Here is a 26,427-nt window from a genome sequence, read left to right on the forward strand (position 1 = left end):
TCCTCAACTCCGGAACCATTCTCGTGAATCTTTTCTGGACTCTTGCTAAGGCCTTCATATCCTTTCTAAAACGTGTAGCCCAGAATTGGACACAATACCCCAGTTGAGGCTAAGCTGGTGTTTTATACAGGCTTAGTGTAACTTCCTTGCTTTTGTATTCCATACTCCTTTTTATAAAGCCCAGGATCACATATGCTTTATTAACCACTTTTTCAACCTGCCCTTTAATGATTTGTGCACATATACCCATAGGTCCTACTGCCCTTACACCTTCTTTAGAATTGTATTCTTTATTTTATATTGCCTCTCCTAGTTCTTCCTATTAAAATGAATCACTTCACATTTCTCTACATTAAACTTCACCTGCCATGTGTCTGCCCATTTCACCAGCTTAAGTCCTTTTTGAAGTTTAACACTATCCTTCTCACAGTTCACAATACTTTCAAATTTTGTGTCATCAGCAAATTTTGAAATTGTGTCCGACACACCTAAGTCAAAGTCAGTAATATAATTCAAGAAAATCATCTGTGGAGACAAACAGAGTTAACATTTCAGGTCTGATGAAGGGCTAACTGTTTCTCTCCATGGGTGCTGCCTGACCTGCTGGGTATTTCCAATATTTTTTGTTTTTATTTCATACCAAACAACTTGGACATATCCTGTAATGGCATTCTTTCATTGTTGCTTGTCAAAATCTTGGAACTCCCTACTTCACATCATGATGGGAAGGCAGCAATTCAAGATTAAAGCCATCCAACATCGCCTTAGGGCATCTAATGATGAACAATAAATGTGGCTTTGCCAGTATCAACCATATCCCATTAGCAAGTAAAATACAACTCTGGAATGTCTGACAGTTCCAGTTGACACTGGATATGTTAGAAAAGTACAGAACAATTATATAGGGAGATACATTGAAGGGGTATTTTAGAGAGAAAATACACTGTAAAATAGAGGGAAAGAGAAATAAGGGAAGCTACAGAGACTGATAAAAGGAAACAATAAGTTAAATAATGGAAGGATAAAGGCACAGGGATTTTAGAGAAATATACAGAATAATTAAAGACATTGAGAAATCCAATGAAATTAGATAGAAGCACCAACATTTAAACAGAAAAGAGAAGCACAGGTAACAGTAGATATAAAAGCATATGGAAAGAGAGGAAATCGAGGGCTGTTAGTGGTATTAAAAGAGAGTGGAATCCCAGTATATCTTCATCCAGTCCGATAAACAACCGTTCACCGCGACTGTCTCTCAGCCAACTTTGTATCCATGCTGCCACTATTCCCCTTTGTCTGCTCTGACTTGCTTGCAGATCCCAGTCTCTCCGCTCCATCCAGCCTTTGACCGGGAGTAACCCCCGCCAGCGGCGCTGACCTTTGCCCCGCTCGCCGTGGCGCTGACGGTCCCGTCATCACTATGGCTGCCTTCAGTAAGAGTATTCCGCACGGCTGCTATGAGATCGGACACACATGGAGCACCTCCTGTACCATGTCCGCTCTCCAAGTCACTGTTGGAGCTTTCCAAGAGTCCCTGAAAATTTATGCGCCTTTATACATCGTGAGTACGGCTGCACTGTAGGAAAGCGAGGCGGAGGGTTGGGGGAAGGCCTGGTGGTTCCAAAAGGAAACTGATCAACGAGATGGGAAAGGGCTGGGAGGCTTTTTTTTTAAACCAGCCGATTTGTAGCTTTCCACTGAACCAAAAACACGAGCCGGACTGCCAGTTAAAAAAAAAAGTAGAAGGCGCTGAGTTCAAAACAACTAGTATAAAACCTCGACAAGCATTTCATACTTGGTCTACCGCAAGGTATTGCGTGAAAAGGTGGTAGGAGTAAAATTGTGGCAGGAGAGATGACCTTTTACTAGTACTGTACAATCTCCTCATTAAAGATTAGTTAACATAATCTTGTTCCCATATATAGTGCTTTTTTTGTTCTGTGAAGCTGTTCATTGCTTCTTAAGGATTAATCCAAAGCTGGCGTTGGCAGGTAGAAAGAGGATATGTAATTGAATGTGTATTGTTTTATAAAATATTACTGTTTTATGTGAATGTAATATGTACAGTAAATATGTAAGGGTTTTGGGCATGAAAATGTACTCTCGTGTAGTGGGTGTTTATTTCTTGAGCCATTTTGTTTTGACTAAAGACAGCAGCCTTTTTTAATAACTAAAACAATCAACATTGCTTATTCCTAATAATGTATTTATAATGTATGAACTTGGTACTAATGGAAAGTGTCAATAGTGTTATTGTTTTATATTTCAGCAACAGTGCTCTATGTATTTTAGTCCACTTCTATTTTAAGTGTTTCAATATTATAACCTGGGTCATTTCTGGTTTACTGTCAATGACAGCGAAACAATCAGAGGATCCTTTTGGAACCTTTAATGAAATATTGTACCTGGCATCGTTATTTGGTAATCAAGTGCGCAGATTATCTCAAAATGACATTTAAAGAACTCAGGCCATTATTTTCCACCTGACAATGTTCTCCTTGAATTAGATTTTTCAGTGTTCAGTCTGTTTCTAGGTACTTGTATTAGCTATGTTTTTAAAATTCATTTTCAGGATGTGGTTGTTGGCAAGGCTGACATTTATTGCCCACCTCTAATTGCTCTTGGGGGTGGCGGTGTCCCTTCTTGAACTCCTGCAGCCTGTGTGGTGAAGGTGTTCTCCGTTAGGCAGAGATTTCCAAGATTTTGAACCAGTGATGATGAACGAACAGCACTTTAGTTCCACGGCAGAATGATGTGTGTCTTGAAGGGGAATTTGGAGGTTCTGGTATATCCATGCACCTGCTGCGATCAACCTTCTAGGATTTGGGAGATGCAGCTGATGAAGCCTTTGCAAGCTTCTGCAGTACATCCTGCACAGTGAAACCAATGCTGGAGGGAGTGAATGCTTAGGATAGTGGAGAAAGTGCTGATCAGGTGGACTGGATGGTGTCAAGCTGCAGCTTCATCCATCCAGGCAGGTTGAGAGTATTACATCACACTCCTGATTTGTGCCTTGTAGAATATGGAGAGGCTTTGGGAAGTCAGGAGGTGATATTTTCCAGGATATCTGTGTTCTCATTCCTTTAATTCCTTGACAATTGCTCAAGGCAGATATCTATCAAACAGCTAATGCAGAAACTCTAAGGCTTCAAATGACAGCGGTTGGAAAGCATTACCTGGAGACCAGGTATCTGAACATGTGCTCATGTATCCAGGGTTTTTTTTACGTTTTCCTGATTGGGTTGTAGTGGCAAGCAGTTGCTGCTGAAGTTTTATAGCTCCATCTGGTAGAATTACCATTCAATTCACAGAATCACAGAATTTTAATATCACAGAAGGAGGCCATTCAGCCCATCATGTCTGCACTGGCTCTCCAAATGAGCATTTATGATGACCTGGTGCCATTGCCCTGCCTTTTCCCGGTATCCCTGCACATTGTTCCTATTCAAATAGTCATCTAATGCCCTCTTGAATGCCTCGATTGAACTTGCCTCCACCACACTTCCAGGGATGTATTCCAGACCTGAACCACTTGTGTGAAAAGGTTTTTTCTTGTGTCACATTTGCTTCTTTTGCAAATCACTTTAAATCTGCGCCCTCTCATTCTTGATCCTTTTACAAGCGAGAACAGCTTCTCCCTGTCTACTCTGTCCAGCCCCCTCATGATTTTCAACATCTCGATCAGATCACCTCTTAGCCACCTTCTCTCCAAAAAGAACAATCCCAACCTCTCTAATCTATCTTCGTAATTGAAGTTTCTTATCCCTTGTAAACCTCTTCTGCACTCTCTCTAATGTGTTCACATCCTTCCTAAAATGTGGCGCCCAGAACTGTACACAATACTCCAGCTGCGGTCTAACGAGTGTCTTATATAAATTCAGCATAACCTCCTTGCTTTTGTACTTGATGTTCCTATTAATAAAGCCCAGGATACCATATGCTTTATTAACTGCCCTCTACACCTGTCCTGCCACCTTCAATGACTTATGCACATATACACTGAGATCTTTCTGCTCCAGCACCCCCTTCAAAATTTCACCCCTTATTTATATTGTCTGTCCATGTTCTTCCTACCAGAATGCATCACCTCACACTTCTTCACATTGAACTTCATCTGCCACCCATCTGCCCACTTCACCAACTTGTCTATGTCCTTTTGAAGTTCTACACTGTCCTCCTCGCAGTTTACAACATTCGCAAGCTTCTTATCATCTGCAAACTTCGAAATTGTCCCCTGCACACCAACATCTAGATCATTAGTATATATCAGGAAAAACAAGGGTCCCTTTTATTCCATGAACAATAAGTTTTCTCACAAGTCTGTTGTGTGGTACTGTGTCAAATGCCTTTTGAAAGTCCATGTACACCACATCAACAGCATTACTCTCATTAGCCTTTTCTGTTACCTCTTCAAAAAAACTCCAACAAGTTAGTTAAACATGATTTCCCCTTTAGAAATCCACGCTGGCTCTTCCCTATCAACCCCTATATTTCCATGTGACTACTAATTCTATCCTGAATAACTGTTTCTAGAATCTTGCCCACCACTGAAGTTAAACTGACTGGTCTGTAATTGCTGGGCTTATCCTTACAACCTTTTTTGAACAAGGGCGTAATGTTTGCAATTCTTCAGTCCTCTGGAACCTCCCCAGAGTCTAGGGAAGACTGAAGAATTATGGCTGGCGCCCATGCAATTTCTACTCTCAGTTCCTTCAATATCCTTAGATGCATCTTGTCCGGTTCTGGTGCCATGTCAACTTGAAGTACCGACAGTCTATTCAACACTTCCTCCTTATCAATTTTGAACCCTTTTAGTGACAGAGTTTCCTCATCTGTCACCATGGCCTGTGTAGCATCTACCTCCTTGGTAAAGTATTCATTTAATACCTCAGCCATGGCCCCTTTGTCCATGTGTAAATTCCCTTTTAGGTGCCTAATTGGCCCGAATCCTCCTTTTACCACCCTTTTACTATTTATATGCGTATAGAAGACTTTGGGATTCCCCTTTATGTTGGCTGCCAGTCTTTTCTCATAATCCCTCTTCACTTCTCTAATATGCTTTTTCACCTCTCCTCTAAACCTTCTGTATTCCTCTTGGTTCTCAACTGTATTTTCTACCTGACACCTATCATAAGCACACTTTTTCTTCTTTATCTTAATTTCTATCTCCTTTTTCATCCAGGGAGCTCTGGAGTTGTTTGCCCTACCTTTCCCTTTCAATGGAATATATCTTGACTGTGCCCGAACCAATTCTTTTTTGAATGTAGCCATTTGTTTAACTACAGTTTTTCCCACCAATCTTTCGTTCCAGTCTGTCTGGCCCGGTTCTGTTCTTGTCCCATTGAAGTTGGCTCTCATCCAATTAATTATTCTTACTCTGCATTGCCTATCATCCTTTTCTATCATCATCCTTTTCTATCATCATCCTAAAACGTACAATACAATAATCACTGTCTCATAAATGTTCCCCCACTTGAACTACTGGGCCCATCTCATTTCCAAGAATGAGGTCCAACAGTGTATCTTTTCTTGTTGGATTGGACACATACTGCTGTAGAAAATTTTCCTGAACACCATCTAGGAACTTTTGCCCCTCTCCGCCCTTTACACTACCACTGTTCCTGTCTACATTCGGGTAATTAAAGTCCCCCATTATAACCATTCTATAATGCTTGCATCTCTCTGCAATTTCCCTGCAGATTTGTCCTTCTATGTCCTTCTCACTTGGTGGTGGTCTACACCGAGCAATGTAATTGAACCCTTTTTGTTCCTTAGCTCTAGCCAAATTGTTTCTGTTCTTGAACCCTCTGGGACATCCTCTTTTTCAGCACTGCCATGCTCTCCTTAACCACTATTGCCACTGCTCCTCCTTTCCTGAATATCTTGTACCTGGGAATGTTTAACACCCAGTTCTGCCATTCCTTGAGCCAGGTCTCTGCTATCGCCACAACATCATATTTCCACATGGCAATCTGCGCCTGTAACTCCCCAGTCTTATTTATTATACCCTGTGCATTCACATACATGCATAGTAACCCTGATTTAGATTTTGTTACTTTCTCCCTCACCCTGACTCCACCTATTAACTTAGTATTCTCTATTCTAGTGTTATCTCTGTCTCCCAGTATTTTGTGCACCCTGGTATTACTTTCTAATATTCTCTCCTGGTTTCCACAAACCTGCCAAGTTAAAGCCCTCCCAACAGCACTTGCAAAACACCCCACAAGGAACTCGGTCCCAGCTCTGTTCAGGTGCAGCCTGTCCAGCATGTACAGATGCCATCTCCCCCAGAGCCTGTCCCAGGAAGCTAAAGCCCTCCATCCTGCTCCATCTTTCCAGCCACGCATTCATCTGCCTTATCCTCCAATTTCTGCACTCACTGCCACATGGCACTGGGAGTAATCTGGAGATTACTAAATTTGAGGCCCTGCTTGCTAATTTTCTACCGAGCTCCCTAAATTCTGATTGCAGGACCATATCCCCCTCCCTACCTAAGTCATTGGTACCAATGTGGACCACGACCTCTGGCTGTTCACCCTCCAGAAGGATGTCCTACAGCTGCTCTGTGACATCCTTGACCCTGGCACCAGGGAAGCACCATAGCATTGTGGAGTCATGTCTACAGCCGCAGAAACGCCTGTCTGTTCTCCTAACCGATGAATCCCCTATCACTATTGCTCTTCCTTTCTTCTTCCTCCACTCCTATACAGCTGAGCTGCTCATGGTGCCACAAACTTGGCTCTGACTGCACTCCTCTGAAGAACCAGTGCTGTCATCAGCTTCCAAAACGGAAAACCGATTGGTGAGCGGGACCCCAGGGGACTCATGCACTACCTGGCTACTTCTCTTGGACTGCCTGGTGGTCACCCATTCCCTCTCTGACTCCAGGCCCTTAAGCTGCGGTGTGACCACCTCTCTGAACATTCAGCCTCATGGATGTGCCACAGCGTCTCCAGCTGCTGCTCGAGCTCTGAAACCCGGAGCCCAAGTTTCTGCAGCCGGCAGCACTTCCTGCATATGTGGCCATCTAGGACACCGCACATGTTACAGGACATGCATTCCGCTCGACTGAGCAACCCTGCCATCTCTTAACTCTACTTCTCTTCGGTTAACTTCATTCTACTTTGGATTATTCATACTGTAGTAAAGAGCCTGTTGACAGTGCATTTACAAAAGTTGTCATTAGCTCTAATCTCCGGATTACTCCCAGTGTCACATGCCAGTGAGTACAGAAATTGGAGGATAAGGCAGATGGATGCGTGGCTGGAAAGATGGTGGAGGACGGAGGGCTTTAGATTCCTGGGACACTGGGACTGGCTCTGGGGGAGATGGCATCTGTGCAAGCTGGGCGGGTTGCACCTGAACAAAGCTGGGACCTTGTGGGGCGTTTTGCTAGTACGTTAGGAGGGCTTTAACTCGGTAGGGTTGTGGGAACCAGGAGAGAATATTAGAAAGTAATACCAGGGTGCATAAAATTAGGTTAGCTTGTTGTTTAGGAGGGGTTCTGTGTAGCTGAAGGGCTCAGACTACTGCACTTTCACTAAGTCATGCTTGTTTAGCGGTATGGGTGGGGGAGAGGAAACACAAGATGCGGTCAGATTGGCAATGTAAATTAGAACTGTTGACAGTACTTGTGCCAGGCAGGTTCATGATCATTTTGCTACCCTGCCTAACTGATGGAACCAGGCGAGTAAATCTATCGTGGAGATGGGAATCTACCCAGTCTGCTCATCAAAATGGTTGGGTTATCCTAGTGAGACTGAGAATAGGAAACTTAGTGTTGGTAAAGTTTGCAGTTCTAGTTTGTTGAATTCCCGAAGTCAAATAAAGAGGTGTGGTGAATCTAACCAGTAATCTGTGCAATAAAAATTGAAAACGCTTGAAATACTTAGCAGGTTTAGCAGCATCTATGGAGAGAGAAACAGAGTTAATGTTTCAGACCTTTCATCAAAAGGGAAGAAAGGTCACTGAGCTGAAACATTAACTCTGTCCCTCCACAGATGCTGCTTGACCTGCTGAGTATTTCCAGCACTTTGTGTCTTTATTTCAGATTTACAGCATCCGCACAACTTTGCTTTTACAGTAGTCCCTGTAGGTAGGGATGATGGGCAAGTAGGAAGAGGTGTAGATGGCCAAGTTTTGGGTGTAAAGCAAGGTACAAGACAAGTTCCACCAAATGGTCATTTGCTGTATGAGCCCAGTGTTATCTGCATATGCAAACATCTAGCAGTGGTATTGAATCAGATTTTGCTTGAGTTACCTTTCCCTCAGCTTGTGACATTGAAGCCAATTGTAACCCCTCAACAATGATTATTTTTGTTTATGAGGAATTTAGATTTTAAATGTACTCAAAATTGACATGAAGTATTGATGTGATTTCCCTGTATCACCCAACAGATTATCATAACTATAAATAATCGCTTGGTAATGCAGAATTTGAGTATTGCTGAAAAAAGATATGCTGTTGAAGCTTTACGTCTTGCACTCATCAGGACAGAGACAAGAATGCCAAATTTCAAAGGGTGCAACAATTTATACTGCACCTGGAATGAGTGCTGATGGGTCAGCAAGTTGTCTGATTGATTGAGGCAGTGCCATGGAGAATGTACCAAAGAACTATTGTCTCCCATGCTTTTATTTACTTCAAAAAGCTACAACACCTGGACATGTTCCTTTTGTCTGCAGAGGACAGGTCCCTCTGTATGAATATCTGTAGCTTCTAGTGAGATTAAGTGAGCCACATTGTGAGCTTGACTAATAATCTTAAATTGGTTTTTGGAGTAGTTCTTAGCACATTTGGAATTGTTCAGTAAGTGCTGTCCAATCGCAGAAGCACATGCATTGTTAGACATTATGTTTTGAGTTTTGCAAGCATGGCCTGGTTGAGTATGGTCAGTATACTGCCTATTGCGAACAGCTGAAGGGACATGCTGTTTGATATGATTCCTCAGTTGTTGGATCTACAGCCTTTGTACCTGGCGTTGCAATGGCACTGAAATTCATATATCACATTACTTTATGGCAGCATCCTGTTAGTGGAAAATACCACTTGTGTTGCTACTGCATAGCAGCAGTGTGAAATGGCTAGGTTCACCTGTTGCTCAAATTTTTGAGATATCTTGCCTTTGGCTTGAAGTTGAAATAGGCCTAACCTGCGTGATAATGGCTGTCCTGATCAGATCATTACTCACTGTATGTCACGCATACTCACGAATGGACTTAAGGTTGCCACTTTTGGGCCTGAAAAATGTCCAGTCTACCTATATTTCAAGATTTGAGCAACAAGTGAAGCCAGCCATCTCATGCTGCTGCTATGCAGTAGCAACACAAGTGGTATTTTCCACTAACAGGATGCTGCCGTCAAACCAAAAAGACAATCTGACTACCACACAAATGAATAATGTAGTATATGAATTTCAGTGCTGGTGCAATTGGAATTGAACACCTGGCAGATCATATCAAACAGCATGTCCCTTTGGCCGTTTGCAATAGGCAGCCTACTGACCACAGTTAACCAGCTGTGCTTGCAAAACTTAGACCATAATGCCTAATATTGGACGTGATTCCATGATTGGACAGTACTTGCTGAACAAACCCCGGTATGCTAAGAATTACACTGAGCAACCAATTTAAGATTATCAGTTGGGATGGCAATGAGGCTCACTTCCACATATATTCATACGTAGAGACCTGTCCTCTGCAGCATTGTGCCTTTTTTTGAATTAAACAAAAATGTGGGGGACAATAGTTCCCCGGTGCATTCTCCATGGCAATGCCTCGACCAATCAGAGTTAACCTGCCAACCGTTCAGCCCCCTTTTCTCATGCAGTATAAGTTGTTGCTCCTTTTGAAAGTGTCTGTCCTAATGAGTGCAAGATTAAAAGCTTCAACAGAATGGCTCTTTCTTCAGTAATAACTACAAATCTAAGATTGATCTGATGGGTCAAGGGGTAAGTAGTGTGCTGCTGAGCCATACAGAAGGTCCAAATTTCGAGCTGTGGTCTATAGTGAATTACAGTAACTGATTACAACTGGGTAAAGGCAAGGATCTAATATAGCTTCTGGGTCCCTGGCTAGGGAAGGGAAAAATCAGCAATGGAACCCGTGGACTGACTGTGGAACACCCACTTAATCTTGTGAGGTAGATATAATTTTGAGCTGGGCAATGATGTCTCTAATGTGTAAGTAGCCTGTTGACACTTTCGTTATGGCTTACATGTAATGGAAAGCTACTTAAAAGCTAGGATAGTGGAGAGCCCTCAGCATCTTGAAGCACTCCATTCAGGAGGGGAGGGAAATGAAAATTTGAGGCTGATTACACCAAATTCAAAGTGATATCAAGATTTAGTGGCATGAATTGGAAAAAAGACAGCAATGAGAAATTCCAAGTAATGCACAGTTGATAAGCAGGATACCAGAATTGCAATTTAAACCAACAATTGTGATGAACTGCAATGCAGAAGTCATTAGAATCCTAAATACTGTTAATTGACATCTTTGTGGAACACTAGGGGAAGGAGTTGGTGACAGATGATAAACTTGCTGCTATTCTGTACCTTGAATCAATAGAAGGACAAACATGAAAGCAGAATTCTTTCTAAGACCTGTAATTGCGACAGCCAGCTACCACGGCGGCGGGGGAGCGGTGGGCGGTGGGGGGTGGTGGGAGTGTGGGGGGGGTGTAGGTTGGAGTTCTAACACCAAAATTGTGATGATTGGACTGGGTCAATAGGCCACTTCTCAAATACAGGAGTAAAATCAGACCCCTAAAATCCAGCTCTTTCAACTCCTGTAGACAGTCTCATCAAGAACATAGTGTGACTCAACCAGTACATGAGGTAGCCTAGAACAGCAGACATAAGTATGTCAAATTTTGTTACTAAAAACTAAATATGAACTCAATTTTCTCAAAACATTCAAGTTCCATGCATTTTGAGATAATTCATCTTGAAGTGTGGGGAGGGGTGGTATTTGATGCTGCATAAGAGATGCCTCACTAAAATAGTGAACACAAGAAATTAATTAAATGATCCATTCTAGGATCACTGGAATCCTGAAATTTGATAGGGATGTCTCGAGAGACTGGAGTGTGTATTTAAATTGATTGCTTAAATGGATTCAGACAATAAATTTAATACTTTTGCAATAGCATTCCGGTTTAGCTGAGACAGATGATGAGGAACCAGCTGCCGACTCCATAACCCCTGTTACATATATCAGTAAATTTTATGCAAGCCACTGGGTAATATGAAAACTGTGTTCAATTATCATTCTCCTTGAATATAGTCATATCATTAGGTGACATACATGGCCTTCCACAACTTGTTGGCCCAAGGTACTGTTTTAGGTGGTGGGTGCTCCAAGGGCATGGAGAGTTGGAACGTAGAGAACAGAGAAACTAACTTTTTCACAGTGGAATGAACATTTCTGAAGCTATTCAAAGTTGGAAGCAGCAGAATAGGTTGTACTAAAACAGCAGACAGAAAATGATTTGGCATAAGTGACAATCTTAAAGACCAGTGTTTAGGAATATTGGATTGAGATTTAGATTTGTTTATATAAATTTTGAATAGGATACTTAACGTGGTTCTTAAGTTATTTCACATTAACTCAATTAAAAGGATCCATTTGACTCTTGGATCATCCCAGTGATATTAAGGGTTGAACAGGGTAGGTTTGTGTAATGAATTATCATTACTTCTACATAACTTGGATAAAATTGTTATCCTACCCAGAATGATAACTTGATTTTGGATTTAACTGTGTGGTAGTTAAATCACTGCTCAGTTTATAATTGCTGCTGCAGCCATGCTGAGGTTCAGTCTCTTTGAGGATGACACTGCTTTTAAAAATTAGCCGATTTCAGTTTATATAGCAAAGCCATACATAGCAATTGTGCCATTTCCATTTGTTCACATCTTGGGCACTACCACATAGTTGAACTAGCTTATATTGAAGTATTTTTGTCTTCAAGGAAAGGCCTTGGATATGTTTGTAGCCCTCTCCCTTCCAGGCTCGCCTTTTCCTTTTGTCTTCAGCCAGCACTTTGTGAGTACCTGTACTATAGTTTTAATTGTCACAACTATGAGATTTCTCATTCTGAGCTGAAACAAGTTAAGAATAATTCCAGATGTCTGTCTTCTGCAACCTCAACTTCATTTCTGAATTGGTGCCATTGAAAACTGGTCTTAATTCAAGACATGAAGATTTCCTTTTCAGCTCATCAAGATTAAAACACGAATGCAGGTAATCTTGACCATTTAGTCACTTTTTACTCAGTCCATGACTTCATTAAACCAATTCAACCATCTGTCCTTTTTCAGCCAATTTTATTCCCCCTTTTCCTGAAAGCATTCACTCTTTCGTTGGGTAAGGTTCACATGGGCATCCTCCAGTATGTCATTGAAGTAGGGATTCCTCATCTGAGAGTCAACATAGTGAATGCTAGTGGGCTTTGTGCTCATGAGGGCATCAAATGTGAGCCAGTTCTTGCTCAACATCCAAAAGCAGGTACTTCCTGCAGTGAGTTAGTAAGGAAGGGAAGTTGGTGACCATCCATTTTGGTAGGAAGAGGAGACAGTAAAGGGATCCTGAGAGTGTTGAATTGGGACAGGTGTACTGAATAGCTGTGAAAATTTCAACAGTATGGAATTGGACAGGTGCAACTTGGCATCATGGAGTAATTGGTGCCAAGAAGGATTGGATGAGGGTGGGTTTGGGAGAGATTGTAGAAGAAAAACATGTCAAAATGCAGTAGTAGTGGATTTTATGGTCAAAGAAATAATCATGACACTTTTGTTTAGCTGCAGTCAAGACCCCAACTGATATGTTGCTCTTGGGTGCCAGGCTGACATATATAACGGAATAGTTAGAAAATGTTTTGAAGAAGGATTGAGAGCAGCTTGATGGTTTGTTTCATGTTTGAATCAATAACAATAAGTAACTAAATTGAGGACCTGCAAAATGAGTTTCAGGAATTAGGAAATTGATTTGAAGAGTGGAACTTTCAGGGTTGTTATAAGACATAGGAGCAGAAATTAGGTCATTCGGCCCACCGAGTTTGCTCCGCCATTCAATCATGGCTGATAAGTTTCTCAACCCCATTCTCCCGCCTTCTCCCCATAACCTTTGATCCCCTTACCAATCAAGAACCTATCTATCTCGGTCTTAAATACACTCAATGACCTGGTCTCCACAGCCTTCTGTGGCAATGAATTCCATAGATTCACCACTCTGGTTAAAGAAGTTTCTCCTCATCTCTGTTCTAAAAGGTCTTCCCTTTACTCTGAGGCTGTGCCCTCGGGTCCTAGTCTCTCCTACTAATGGAAACATCTTCCCCATGTCCACTCTATCCAGGCCTTTCAGTATTCTGTAAGTTTCAATCAGATCCCCCTTCATCCTTCTAAACTCCATCGAGTATAGACCCAGAGCCCTCAAACGTTCCTCAAATGTTATCCCGTTGTAAGCACCCTGGGCTGTAAGTCCATGAATAATGTGTCAAGGAAATCTGTTTGGGTGATTTCAGAGGGTTTACTTAAAGGGAGAGACTAGAGAAACTGGGCTTCTTTTGACTATAGCAGATAAGGTTAAGAAAAGAACTGATAGAAGTGTGCAAAATGGTTGACTTCGATTAAGTAAGTTAAAAGACTGAACAGGCTGGGGCTCTTCACAAAAAAGCTGGTGAGTGACCTAATTGAGGTCTTTAAAATTATGAAATGATTTGATCGGGTAGTTGTAGAGTTGCTTCCTCTTGTGGGGAAGTCCGAAACTGGAGACCATAAATCTAAGATAACCACTAATAAATCCGATAAAGAATTCAGGAGAAACCTACTTACCCAGCAAGCACTAAGAATGTGGAATTTGCTATCACAGGTATTTGAGGTGAAGAGCACAGATGTCTTTAAGAGGAAGCTAGGTAAGTACATGAAAAAGGAATAGTTGATTATGCAGATAGGATTAGATAAAGTATGGTGGGAGGTGGCTCATGTGGAACATAAACACTGATACAGACCATTTGGGCTGTTTGGCCTATTTCAGTGCAGCAACCTCTAAATAAATAGGAAAAGCTATTGCTGCTGGACAGTGAGTCAGTAACTAGAGCCTACATTTATAAGTACCAAAGGAACAAAGTGAGATCAGGAGAATTTGTTTATGTGGAGGGCTGCTTCTATCAAAAATAGATGGAAGCAGAATCCATACTAGCTTTTAAAAGGAAAGCAGATACATTATGGCTCATTTTTGGGTCAATAGCTCCCACTTTGAGTCAGTTGCCTGGATTTTGCAGCAGCAATGATGATTAAGCTGTCAGCAGTTGCTGTCATTACACCACAAGTAAAGAGGTACAGAATCACCGACAGAAATTTCTGGAGTCTGCGCACGCGCGGAATGACATGGAGATCCAAAAGTTGCTGTCAGTGATTTTATGCCTTCTCCCAGAGTCTGTGCTGTTGAGGCACTCTTTCACCAGACTGCAATCAATGGAAGTCAGCTGAATTGTCAAGAACTTCCAATCCGTTATTCTCATTGTAAAAACCTTGAAAAAGTTGCAACTTGTGAATGAGGTGCAACTGAGTTTTTAAATAGCGTAGTAACTTCATTATTATTGCTAAACGCCCTCACTGACCCCGAGAAGTGACTTTCATGTTTGTGTAATCTCAAATTTCTCCATAATAAATTTAACTTTTAAAAAGAATTTAGTTTCTACTTTTTAAAAAAAAAGTTTGTTTATTTTAGTTTCTATCTTAATCCAATCATTTAATCAAATTTCCTACCTGAAAATTTAAATTTGAAGCGCCTTGAGTCCTCTTGACTTGGTGCCAGATTTAAGCTGCCATCAGGAAACTGGAAAACCATGCCACAGAGCTTACTGGATCTTTGTGGGCAGCTTTCTTTGAGGTCAGCAGCAAGTGTTCTTGCTTTGCTGCTGACTGCAAAATCCAGCCAATAGTTTGTGGCCTCAAGCCCCGCTGTTGATTTGAGCACATAATCTAGACTGACGCTTCAGTGTACTAATGGACCGCTGCATTGTTGGAAGCATTGTTTAACAGTTGAACCAGCCATGACTCAGTTGGTAGCACTCTTAACTCTGAGTCAGAAGGTTCTGGGTTCAAGTCCCACTTTAGGATTTGAGCACAAAAATCAATCCTGTGCAGTACTGAGGGGGTGTTGCGCTGTTGGAGGTGACGTCTTTCAGATGAGATGTTAAACCTGTTGGCCCTCTCAGCTGGACGTAAAAGATCCCGTGGCACTATTTTGAAGAAGGGCAGGGGTATAATCCTCCGTGTCCTGGCCATTATTTATCCCTCAATCAACATCAGAAAAACCAATTATCTGGCTATTATTACATTGTTTTTGGGAGTTTGCTGTGCACAAATTGGCTGTGCATTTCCTGCATTACAACAATGAGTATACTTCACAAAAAGCATGTAATTGGCTGTAAAGTTCCTTGAGATGTCTCGTGGTTGTGAAAAGTGCTATATAAATGAGTATTTTTCTTTAAACCATGGTCCTGTATGCTTACTCACAGGAGTGTAATAGATCCCACAGCACAGTTGAAAGGCCAGGGAGATACCCCAGTGATCAGATCAGCAGTCATCTTTCAAACAACTGGTTTCATTTGTTGTTTGTGAGATCTTGCTGTGTGCAAATTGACTGCTCATTTGCCTACAAAACAATAGTGAGCACAAATAAATAACTCATTGGCTGTGAACTGCTTCTGGTGACCTTAAGGACATGAAAAATACTATCGAAACAACAATTCTTTAAATATTTGAAAAAGCGAAATGTCAAAGGATGTAGGAGAAGGGTAGATGTCTGGGACTAATTTGATGGCTGTTCAGAGTGAAATGTAGAAATGCAGTAATAATGGGGGATTCCTTAGTTTAAGGAAGTTCATGCTCTGTTGCCTTCCAAGTGCCAGTGTCGGAAATTTAATGAAGCGGGTACAAATGATTTTGAAGAGGGAATGGGAAAAAACAAATGTGGTTCATAATGAGAGTCATGACATAGGAAGGACTAGAATGAGTATTTGATAAAGAGCTGGTGCAGGTCTAATGGGTCTAATTGCCTCCTTCTGTGCTGTGCTGGCTGTTAGAAAGTGATCAGGGGTTCTACAGGATAGCGTTTCCCCCACCCTCATATCCAACCCAACTGTAGTATAGTTGAGTCCCTATTTCTGCCTTAACTAAAGGAAGCTAACACTGCACAGTATGAGGATCAAATGTGGTATTTTTCTAACCTGTATGGCATAACAACTCACCATTTTAATCGCCTGAGCTTTTCAGGGCAGCCTGGGAATGTGCTTTGCTGGCTGTGATTTTCCTCATGAGAATCCTATGACATTGGAATTTTGAGTGATATAGGGCAACATTCTTGTAACAGAGCCATAAAACATCGTTACCAACAAAATGACTGAGTTTTAAAAAATTCATTCAGGGGATATGGGCTTCGCTAGCTGGGCCAGCTTTCATTGCCCATCCCTAGTTGCCCTTGAGAAGATAGTGGTGAGCTGCCCTCTTGAACCGCTGCAATTCATGTGGTGTAGGTACACCTTTAGAAAAGAGTTCCAGGATATTGACCCAGCGACAGTGAAGGAACTGTGATATATTTCCAAGTCAGGATGGTGAGAGGCTTGCAGATAGTGGTATTCCCATCCATCTGCTGCCCTTGCCCTTCTAGATGATAGTGGTTGTTGGTTTGGAAGGTGCTGTCGAAGGAGTCCTGGTGAATTCCTGCAGTGCACCTTGTAGATGTTACACACTGCTGTGCGTCGGTGGTGGAGTGAGTGAATGTTTGTGGATGTGGTGCCAATCAAGTGGGTTGCTTTGTCCTGGACAGTGTCAAGCTCTTGTGTTGTGGGAGCAGCACTCATCCAGGCAAGTGGGGAGTATTCCATCACATTCCTGACTTGTGCTTTGTAGATTGTGGATAGGCTTTAGGGAGTCAGGAGGTGAGTTACCCGTTGCATGATTCCTAGCCTCTGATCTACTGTTGTAGCCACAGTATTTATATGGCTAGTCCAGTACAGTTTCTGGGCAATGGCAACCCCCAGGACGCTGATAATGGGGGATTCAGTGATGGTAATACCATCAAGGGGCAATGGTTGGATTCTCTCTTGTTGGAGATGGTCATTTCCTTACACTTGTGTGGCACAAATGTTACTTGCCACTTGTCAGCCCAAGCCTGGATATTGTCCAGGTCTTGCTGGATTTGGACATGGACTTCTTCAGTATCTAAGGAGATACTGAGAACTCCAACCAGTGGAGGGTTTTCCCCCTGATTCCCATTGACTCCAGTTTTGCTCGGGCTCCTTGATGCCACACTCGGTCAAATGCGGCCTTGATGTCAAGGGCAGTCCCTCTCGCCTCACATCCTGGAGTTCAGCCCTTTTGTCCATATTTGAACAAAGTCTGTAATGAGGTCAGGAGCTGAGTGGCCCTGGCGGAACCCAAACTGAGTGTCAGTGAACAGATTACTGCTAAGCAAATGTTTCTTGGTAGCACTGTTGATGACCCCTTCCATTACGTTACTGATAATTGAGAGTAGACTGATTGGCCGGGTTGGATTTGTCCTGTTTTTTGTGTACAGGACATACCTGGGCAATTTTCTACATAGCCGGGTAGATGCTTGTGTTGTAGCTGTACTGGAACAGCTTCGCTAGGGGTACGGCACATTCTGGATCACAAGTCTTTAGCACTATTGCCGGAATATAGTCAGGGTCCATAGTCTTTGTAGTATCCAGTGCTTTCAGCCATTTCTTGATTTCACGTGGAGTGAATCGAATTGGTTGAAGACTGGCATCTGGCACTGGCACTGGACAGTGAAAGAAAGGCGATTAAGTTCCAAGTCAGGATGGTCAGGCTTGGAGGAGAACTTGCAGTTGGTGTTCCCATGCTAGTGCTGCCTTTGTCCTTCTAGGTGCCTAAAGTGCAATCACATGTGTAGAAGTAGATGGGCTGTTGCTTGTCTAGTATTTTCACCTGTGTAACTTACCAAAAATAGTTCTTTTGAAGCATATTTAATTTACAAAATACTTCTAACAGTGCAGAATTATAATGCATCCATGTTTTACTACTTCTGAACTTGTCGAGGACTAACCTAGATTTAGGTTTTATTGGCTGGTTGAATTGCCACAACAATAACAAGTCAGTGAACGCTAATTGCAGAAGCATACTGCTGGCTTCAATCTTTTGTTCACGCAGACCCTTAATTTTGGGAATGTTTGCCCACAGTTGAGTTTAACAGGAAAACACCGGTTATATTTAAATTATTTTTCATTTTTTTTAATGTTATGTTTTTATAAACATAATTTTTGTTACTGTTAGGGGTAAAACTTTGCAAACCTGAATGATGTTGCATACAACTTCATGAAGGCTAATGTATCAATACAGCAATCAGATATAACATCATTGAATACACCTTATTCTCAATTTCTGTCACTTTTTTATAATAGAAACCATTCTATGTTTGTTTTAGATTGCAGCCATTCTTCGACGGCGGAAGTTAGACTACTATATTCACAAACTGCTTCCAGAGATTCTCCAGTCAACATCGTTCCTTACTGCAAATGGTGGCTTCTATATTATGTTTTTCTGTATCCTCAGGTGAGAGGTTTACTAACCTACAGATGGCTTTGATTTTGTAGGATCTGTATTGAAATTGTCACAAGCTTTGTTCAGGTGCTTGACTTTACTTTCATTTAGACAATTGCAGCATTAAAACTGTAATTTGACAAGTGGAGCCAAATAGTGCCCATCAAACTTGTTGGAAGTGTGATAAATGGACTCTTTTGTACGAGCATTTCACAAGGCTGAATGCTATTTAGCTTTCATGACCTACATTCTCTACTTCCATTGAAAGAAGAAGCGATGCAATTCAAACTAAATAAGTGAAGTTCATTTTGATTTCAGTGGCTGTGTTTGTTGCTTTTGGCTGACTGAGTGTAAAAACACAAGTGGAGTGACAGATATTTAGACATTACCAGTTCTTCTGATTATCTCATGACTTTTTTGCAAAAACTCTCAATGCAAGAAAATGTACCAAATATCACACTGCATATAAATGTGGCCTTGATTATGTGTTGGCAATTTAGCTGAAATTTAACCATTTGTAGTAAATATGATTTTAAAAAGGAAAATGAGGTAGAGGAAAAATAAAAACTCTGGCTCAAATATTTATGCATGCATCGTGTGCCTGCATGAGCACCCCTCTGCCCCTGGTGTTGCTGGCTAAGCCAGCATTTATTGCCCAACCCTAATTGCCCTTGTTCAGAGGGCATTTTTAAGAGTCAACCACATTGCTGTGGGTCTGGAGTCACATGTAGGCCAGACCAGGTGAGGATGACAGATTTCCTTCCCTAAAGGACATTAGTGAACCAGATGCTTTTTTTTGACAATCAACAATGGTTTCATGGTCATCATTAGACTTTTCATTCCAGATATTTATTGAATTCAAATTCCACCATCTGCCATGGTGGGATTGGAACTCTGGGTCCCCAGGGCATTATCCTGGGTCTCTGGAACACTTGTCCAGTGACAATACCGCTACGACACCACGTCCCCAATACTATTATGTCTCCTGCTCTCCCCTCTTGGCCCCACCCCCTCTAGAGGCCTGTGCCTGCCCTGCCCCACCCTCTTGTGTACACTGCCTGTCTTGCCCACCCCTCCCCCCAATCGTGGTCCATACCTGCCCTGTCCCGTTACCAACCATAGTGCCCTGCAGCCACCTGCCCTCCCCATCATGGCCTGCACCCTCCCCCATCCCCCTGTGACCCTTACATGCGTATGCTTTCTTTGCTGCCTTCTCCCGTCATCTCCATCTCTCTCTGTCTTCTGTGTGCACTCTCTCTGCCTTGCTCGCATATGCATCTGTCTTTCATGATTGATAACATGGGTAATCTGTTTAGAGAATTTTTTTTCAGTTATTTCTCTCCTGTAGCAATTCTCCACTGGGGTGCCAGTGACTCAGTAGTTTTTGGTAAATAAGATGCTTTTAGCCATGCCTCTTTTATTGTGACACTTGCTGAAGTCATGGCTTCTGTCAGCAGAAAAGCGCAGAGGTACATGAGTACAGTGTGTGATGTGATTTGTATTTTGCTGTAATATATGTGTGTGTATTTGTGGCATGTGAAAGTTTTGGTATTATGCTTCTTAAAGCAAAAAGATTTTTCCTGGTTTCTTCTGACTTCTAACTGATCTCAAAATCTGGCTGAACAGTGGTCTCTAATTGATCTTGAGGAAAGTGCAGCAATTTTGCCCTTTTTAAAAGTAGCATATCCTCTGACCATTGTAATGGTGAACCAAAATGTATGCCAAACTTTTTCCAAGTCCAGTTTATTTAGGGAGGTACAGTTGTTCTATTATACAGCTTTAAAATAATAAAGTTCAATGAAGTAAGCCTTCTGTTAACATGGACATGATACTTTTTTTCTACTCCCAATATTCCCTCCACACCCCCTCTTCTTTGCCTTCCCACCGAAGGTGCTGACTCAAGCTGCAATATGTTAGCTCAGTGAGTGCTCGGTGCACTTTTGTACCTTATGGTCATTCTTCATGTCTGAACTTGATAGCGAATGTCAGCAGGCTCTGGAGGTTGGGGGAGATAGGATCAGGCTGGCCAGTAGGGGCCTTTATGGTAATATAGCCTGCTGATGATTATTGTCTAGGCTTGTTTGTGAAGAATGACCCCTTGAGGGAGTTGCAGAAAGGCTGCCACCTACCATTGGACCATAGCCATAGCATGAATGACTACCCTCAAGAAAATAAAGTATTCTCAGGGATAGGGGAAATGTTTAGGCTAGTTAAAGATGTGTAATTAAAAAATAACCAAATGGGCTTAGATTAACAGTTTACTTTCTACCTTGACTTGCCATATATTTTGATGTAAATTGCAGAACATGGAATTCGGTGGTTTTGCATGAGTTGCTATAACATTCGAGTAAAACAATACATTTTTCACTCATGTAATTACACGTGTGGACTTACAATCAAGCTGCAAGTTTTTGGTATACTTTAGTGTGTCATATTTATTTGTTGGCTATAGAAGTAAGGAGGAGTTGAAGTGCAGTAAATAACAAAACCTAACCAGCAGAGTTTTTTGGTGAACTTCCAGTAGCAACTGCACAGAAGCTTGCATATACAATTCTCGTATCCTTCATTTTTATTTAATTCTGATAATTGGTATTGCGTTTGAGTCAAGGTAGATTATCTAACAATGCTAATAAAGCTAGTATAAGCATTGTGTTTTGTTTTTCTCCAAATCTAGGAAACTTCTTGGGAAATTCTACATATGGTCTGCAGGATTTGGTGCTGCTTTGCCTGCTTCCTATTTGGCTATTCTGATTGAGAGGAAAAGCAGGTATTTTCTTTTAAATTGCTACCCCTATAAATCAGTGCTTGATGTGTTAAGTTATAAAGTGCTTATGATACCTGCACACATTTGCAGTTTCTTGATTCAAGAATATATTGCAATGGAATTCTGTAACACCAAATAGATAACATTTTTTGAATCATTGTGCTTGTAAAGGGTTAATAATGCTGTGAAATGGACTATTTGTTTTCTTTTGTGTTTTAGGTCTATTTGCATCATTGTGTTCCCCCCTGCCACCAACACCCCCCTCCCCCCACCCCCCTCGCCCCCACTTCTTGCCAGCTTTCTCCCGTCTCCTATCCTGAAGGCTTTTCCTCCTTGCTGCAGTAAAGTTGCTGGTTGCTCTGAAGACTGTACCTCACTCACATGATTTTTCATGTGTGATTATTGGTGAGTGTCAGCAGATTATTCAGCTGAGGAGGACATCAGCTGACGTCAATGTGCACTTGTAGCAGGGGAAGTTGGATAGCAAAAAGAAATGGGAACTCTATTTTCCTCTCTCTTCAGTCAGGGGTGCTGAAGCATTTGTAGCATTCCTATCCAAGCTGAGATCGGGCAACTCTGCAGAAATCCTGGGCTGTGTTGCGTTGCTCTCAAGATAAGCTTGCTGAGCTATTAAGGAAGCTGTTGCACACTCCTGAGTGTAATGTAGATTGAATCCACTGCACTTGTCTGTACTTTCACAGTTTGACGCAATCTTACACTCTTAAATTCAGACGTTAATAGGGTGGTCTTTTTGCCCAGTGTACACCCCGTTGCTCTTCTAATTATTATAACAGGATACATGGTAAAAATAATTTTCTATCCCTGTTGTAAAAGGCTTGTGAGGTTGGCTGTTTTTTCTACAATATTCTCAATTGCTGGTTAAATCAAAGTCTTCCTAACAAAATTAGAAAAGCTGCTTTCCTGCTTTCACATCCACTCAGCTATGCCAAAACACTACCTGGCATGAATGCAACTCATTAGAATAAGTACGCTTAAGTTTACAATTTACAAAATGCAGAAAGGCTGGCATCTAGGCAGTAATTCTTTTATCTTCAAATGAGAAGACATAGAGTATATACAACAAATCCTTACATTTTGCATTGGTAATTTAGGATATTTTTAAGAATGATGATTAAAATTAAATTTAAAACTTAATTTAAAAATGTGTAACATTTTAATTTGTAATCTTGAGTCTATATTTGGAAGCATTATAACATTCCTATTTGATTGTTTTATTAGTCTTAACATTTTATGTCCTTTTTTTGTTCATCATCTTGAACTGCATTCTTGAAAATTTTGCTACCATTTACACTATATTTCCATAAACCTTAGTAGGTTGAAGAATCCAAAGGCAGTGCAACCAGCAGTGTCCAAACTTGGCATATTCCATACAGTCACTCAATCAATGCTCATGGAACAGTTTGTCAGTTATATGATGGATGTTTTGGAATGGATTCACTATGTATATTGTGCAGAGGGGATGATAAATAGTGATAAATAGAGAGAAAATGTGGTGATCAGAAAAGTCAGAACTTAAAAGGTATACTGTGGTAAGGTAACATACACAAAACAGAAATTTTGATCTTTCCAAAGCACAAGGAAAGATCATACAATGACTGCAGGTCAGTTTCAAGTTCACTCTCTAAGATTTTATAAAGATACAATGGGGGAAAAAGGAAACATTTATTATCTATACCTGTTTTGCAAGAAAGTTACTAATTTTTAAGGAAAACAAAACCCCAGTGCTGAAACACATGCAACTGCTTAAAAAAATGGAATTTGGTAATTAAATTGATTGAGTGGTAACTGAATATGAACTTAAAAATGTTTGGTTCAGCAGTCCTATAATGTTCTCAGTTTAAGGAGACTACTTTTATGTTTGCACTAAAACAACTTCAAATTAGCTGGAGTTTTGACCCTTGGTGCAACTGGTTTAACCCTTAAAGCCGTCAGAATTCTGGAGAAGGTTGTACTCCAATAGTTGTTCAGTTCATAAGCTAAAGTTGAAGAGATGTCCATAATATAGCAATAATTCTTCTAAGATGTTAAGAATGGCTTGTTATAATAAATGTATGAAAATATGTACTTCAGATTTCTTTTCAGAAATTAAAAGGCTTTGAAAAATTACTGCTGCTTTGCTTGTTGTCACCTTTCCTGCCATAATCTTTCATGCACACTACTTTGTTATGTTTCTTTTACATTTGCCTCTCATGATATCCTGTCCATTTTGGAGATGAGATGCACATCATTAACATTTGGGCTCTTCTGTAAACCATCTCTGGAGGCTTTTATTTTGGCTTAACTCAGTGGAAGTCTGAATGGCTGCTTATATCAGTACAAGTTATTTAATTGGTGACACTTTTCAATAAGATTAAAATGTAACATTTTATAGCATAACATTTAACCTTGTAAGATAATGTTGCAACTATCTTACTATTTCACAGAATTGTTACAGCACTGAAGGAAGCCATTTGGCCTGTCATATCTGCGCCACCTCTCTGAATGAGCAATTCTCCCAGTGCCGTTCCCTCCTCCCCATAACCCTGCACCTTCTTCCTATTCAGATAATCCAATTCCCTCGTGAATGATTTGACTAAACTGGCCCCCACCCCACACTCAGGCAGTGCATTCCAGATCTTAGACACTCGCTGCATGAAAACATTTATCCTCATGTCTCCTTTGCTTCTTTTGCCAATTATCTTAAATCTGCACTCTCTTGTTCTCGTTCCTTCCACCAGTGGGAACAATTTTTCTCTTTTTGTCTAAATCCCTCAAAATTCTGAACACCTCTACCAAATCGCCTCTCAACCTTCTCTAAGGAAAACAGTCCCAACTTCTTCAGTCTATTTTCGTAACTGAAGTTCCTCATCCCGAAACCATTTTGTGAATCTTTTCTGCCCTCTCTGTCTAATGTCTTCACATCTTTGCTAAAGTGAGGCACCCTGAATTGGATACAATACTCCAGTTGAGGCTGAACCAGTGTTTTATACAATTTTAACATAACTTCCTTGCTCTTGTACTCTATGCCCCTTTTGATAAAGCCTAGGATACTGAATGCTTTACTAACTGCTCTCTCAACCTCTCCTGCCACTTTCAATGACTTATACACATATACACCCAGGTCCCTGTGCTCCCCCTTCAGAATTGTACCCTTTATTTTAGATTGTCTCTCTGTGTTCTTCCTAACAAAAATGAATCGCTTCACACTTCTCTGCATTGACTTTCATCTGCCATTTGGCTACCCATTCCACCAATTTGTCTGTGGTTTTGAAATTTTGCACTATCCTCCTCACAGTTCACAATGCTTCTGAGTTTTGTATCATCTGCAAATTTTGAAATTATGCCCTTTACACCACATTTATGATCTAAATCTTGATCAGGAAGAGCAAGGGTCCCAACATCAACCCTGGGGAACTCAACTGCAAACCTTCCTCCAGTCTGAAAAACATCCATTAACCATTACTCTCTGTTTCTTGTCACATAGACAATTTTGTATCCGTGATGCTACTGTCCCTTTTATACCATTAGCCATAACTTTGCTCACAGGTCTGTTTTGTGGCACTGTATCAAATGCTTTTTGGAAGTCCATGTATACCACATAAACAGCATTGCCCTCATCAATCCTCTCTGTTACCTCTTCAAAAACTTCAGCAAGTTAGTTAAATGTTTTGCCCTTAACAAAGCCATGCTGGCTTTCCTGAATTAACCCATTTTTACCAAGTGACTATTAATTTTGTCCCGAGTTATTGTTTCAATAAGCTCCCCATCACTGAAATTAAACTGACTGGCCTGTAGTTGCTGGGCTTATCTTTATGCCCTTTTTTGAACAAAGCCATAACATTTGCAATTCTCCAGTCCTCTGGCACTGCCCTGAGTTCAAGGAAAATTGCAAAATTATGGCCAGTGCCTCCACAATTTTCACTCTCACTTCCCTCAGTATCCTTGGATGCATCTCATCCGCTCCTGTTGCCTTATCAAATTTAAGTACAGACAGCCTATCCAATTTCTCAATTATCTCTTTATCAATTTTAAACCCTTCAAGTGTCTGTATTACCTCCTCTTTCACTATGACCTGGGCAGCAGCATCTTCCTTTGTAAAAACAGATGCAAAGTATTATTGTAATACCACAGGGAGACAGAAGTGTAATGGTAATGTAATTGGACTAGTCATCCAAAGGCCCAGGTTAATGACTCTGGGGACACCGGTGCACCATGGCAGCTGGTGGAATTTAAATTCAAAAATTAATAAATCTGGAATTAAAAGCTAGTTCCAATAATGGTAACCATGAAACCATCGTCGATTGTCATTAAAAACCCATCTGGTTCACTAATGTCCTTCATGGAACGAAATCTGCCGTTCTTATCTGGTCTGGCCCACATGACTCCAGGCCCACAGCAATGTGGTTGATTCTTAATGCCCTGTAAAATGGCCTAGTTGTACCACTCAATTGTATTAAACCTCTACAATGTCAAAAAGGAGTGAAACCAGACGTACCACCCGGCAGCGACCTTGGCTTCGGAAACAACAATGACACACCCAGCCCTGTTGACTCTGCAAAGCCTTCCTTACTAACATCTGGGGAAATTGGGAGAGCTGTCCCAGAGATCAGTTAAGCAACAGCGTGACATAGTCATACTCACCAAATCATATCTTACAGGCAATGTCCCAGACACCGCCATAACCATCCCTGGGTATGTCCTACCCCACCAGCAGGACAGACCTACCTGAGGTGGTGGCACAGTGGCATAAGGTCAGGAGGGAATTGCCTTGGAATCCTCAACATTGATTGTGGACCCCATGAAGTTGAATGGCATCAGGTCAAACATGGGCAAGGAATCCTGCTGAGCACCTGCCGCACTCCCCCCTGCACCCTCTACTGATTGAAGTAGCACTGAGGATAGCAAGGGCACAGAATGTACTCTAGGTGGGGGACTTCAATGTCCATCAGCAAGAGTGGCTTGGTAGTACCACTACTGACTGAGTCCTGAGGGACATAGCCTTTAGACTGGGCCTGTGGCACGTGTTGATGGAACAAATGAGGGCAAAATCTACTTAACCTCGGCCTCGCCAAT

The 26,427-nt window shown here is 41.4% G+C and overlaps 1 protein-coding gene across 1 annotated transcript in view; it reads left to right on the forward strand.

Annotated features, from left to right (window-relative positions):
- The first annotated feature begins 1,372 nt into the window (after window positions 1-1,372).
- Window positions 1,373-26,427, forward strand: part of tmem135 (transmembrane protein 135) — a 480,064-nt gene continuing 455,009 nt past the window's right edge. The window contains exons 1-3 of the mRNA XM_078545746.1: window positions 1,373-1,561; window positions 18,475-18,602; window positions 21,265-21,357. Coding sequence (XP_078401872.1) covers window positions 1,421-1,561; window positions 18,475-18,602; window positions 21,265-21,357 — 362 coding nt within the window. The 5' untranslated portion in view covers window positions 1,373-1,420. The remainder of the gene's footprint in view (window positions 1,562-18,474; window positions 18,603-21,264; window positions 21,358-26,427) is intronic.

Source organism: Cetorhinus maximus, chromosome 7 (assembly GCF_964194155.1).
Source record: "Cetorhinus maximus chromosome 7, sCetMax3.hap1.1, whole genome shotgun sequence".
Lineage (NCBI taxonomy): Eukaryota > Metazoa > Chordata > Chondrichthyes > Lamniformes > Cetorhinidae > Cetorhinus > Cetorhinus maximus.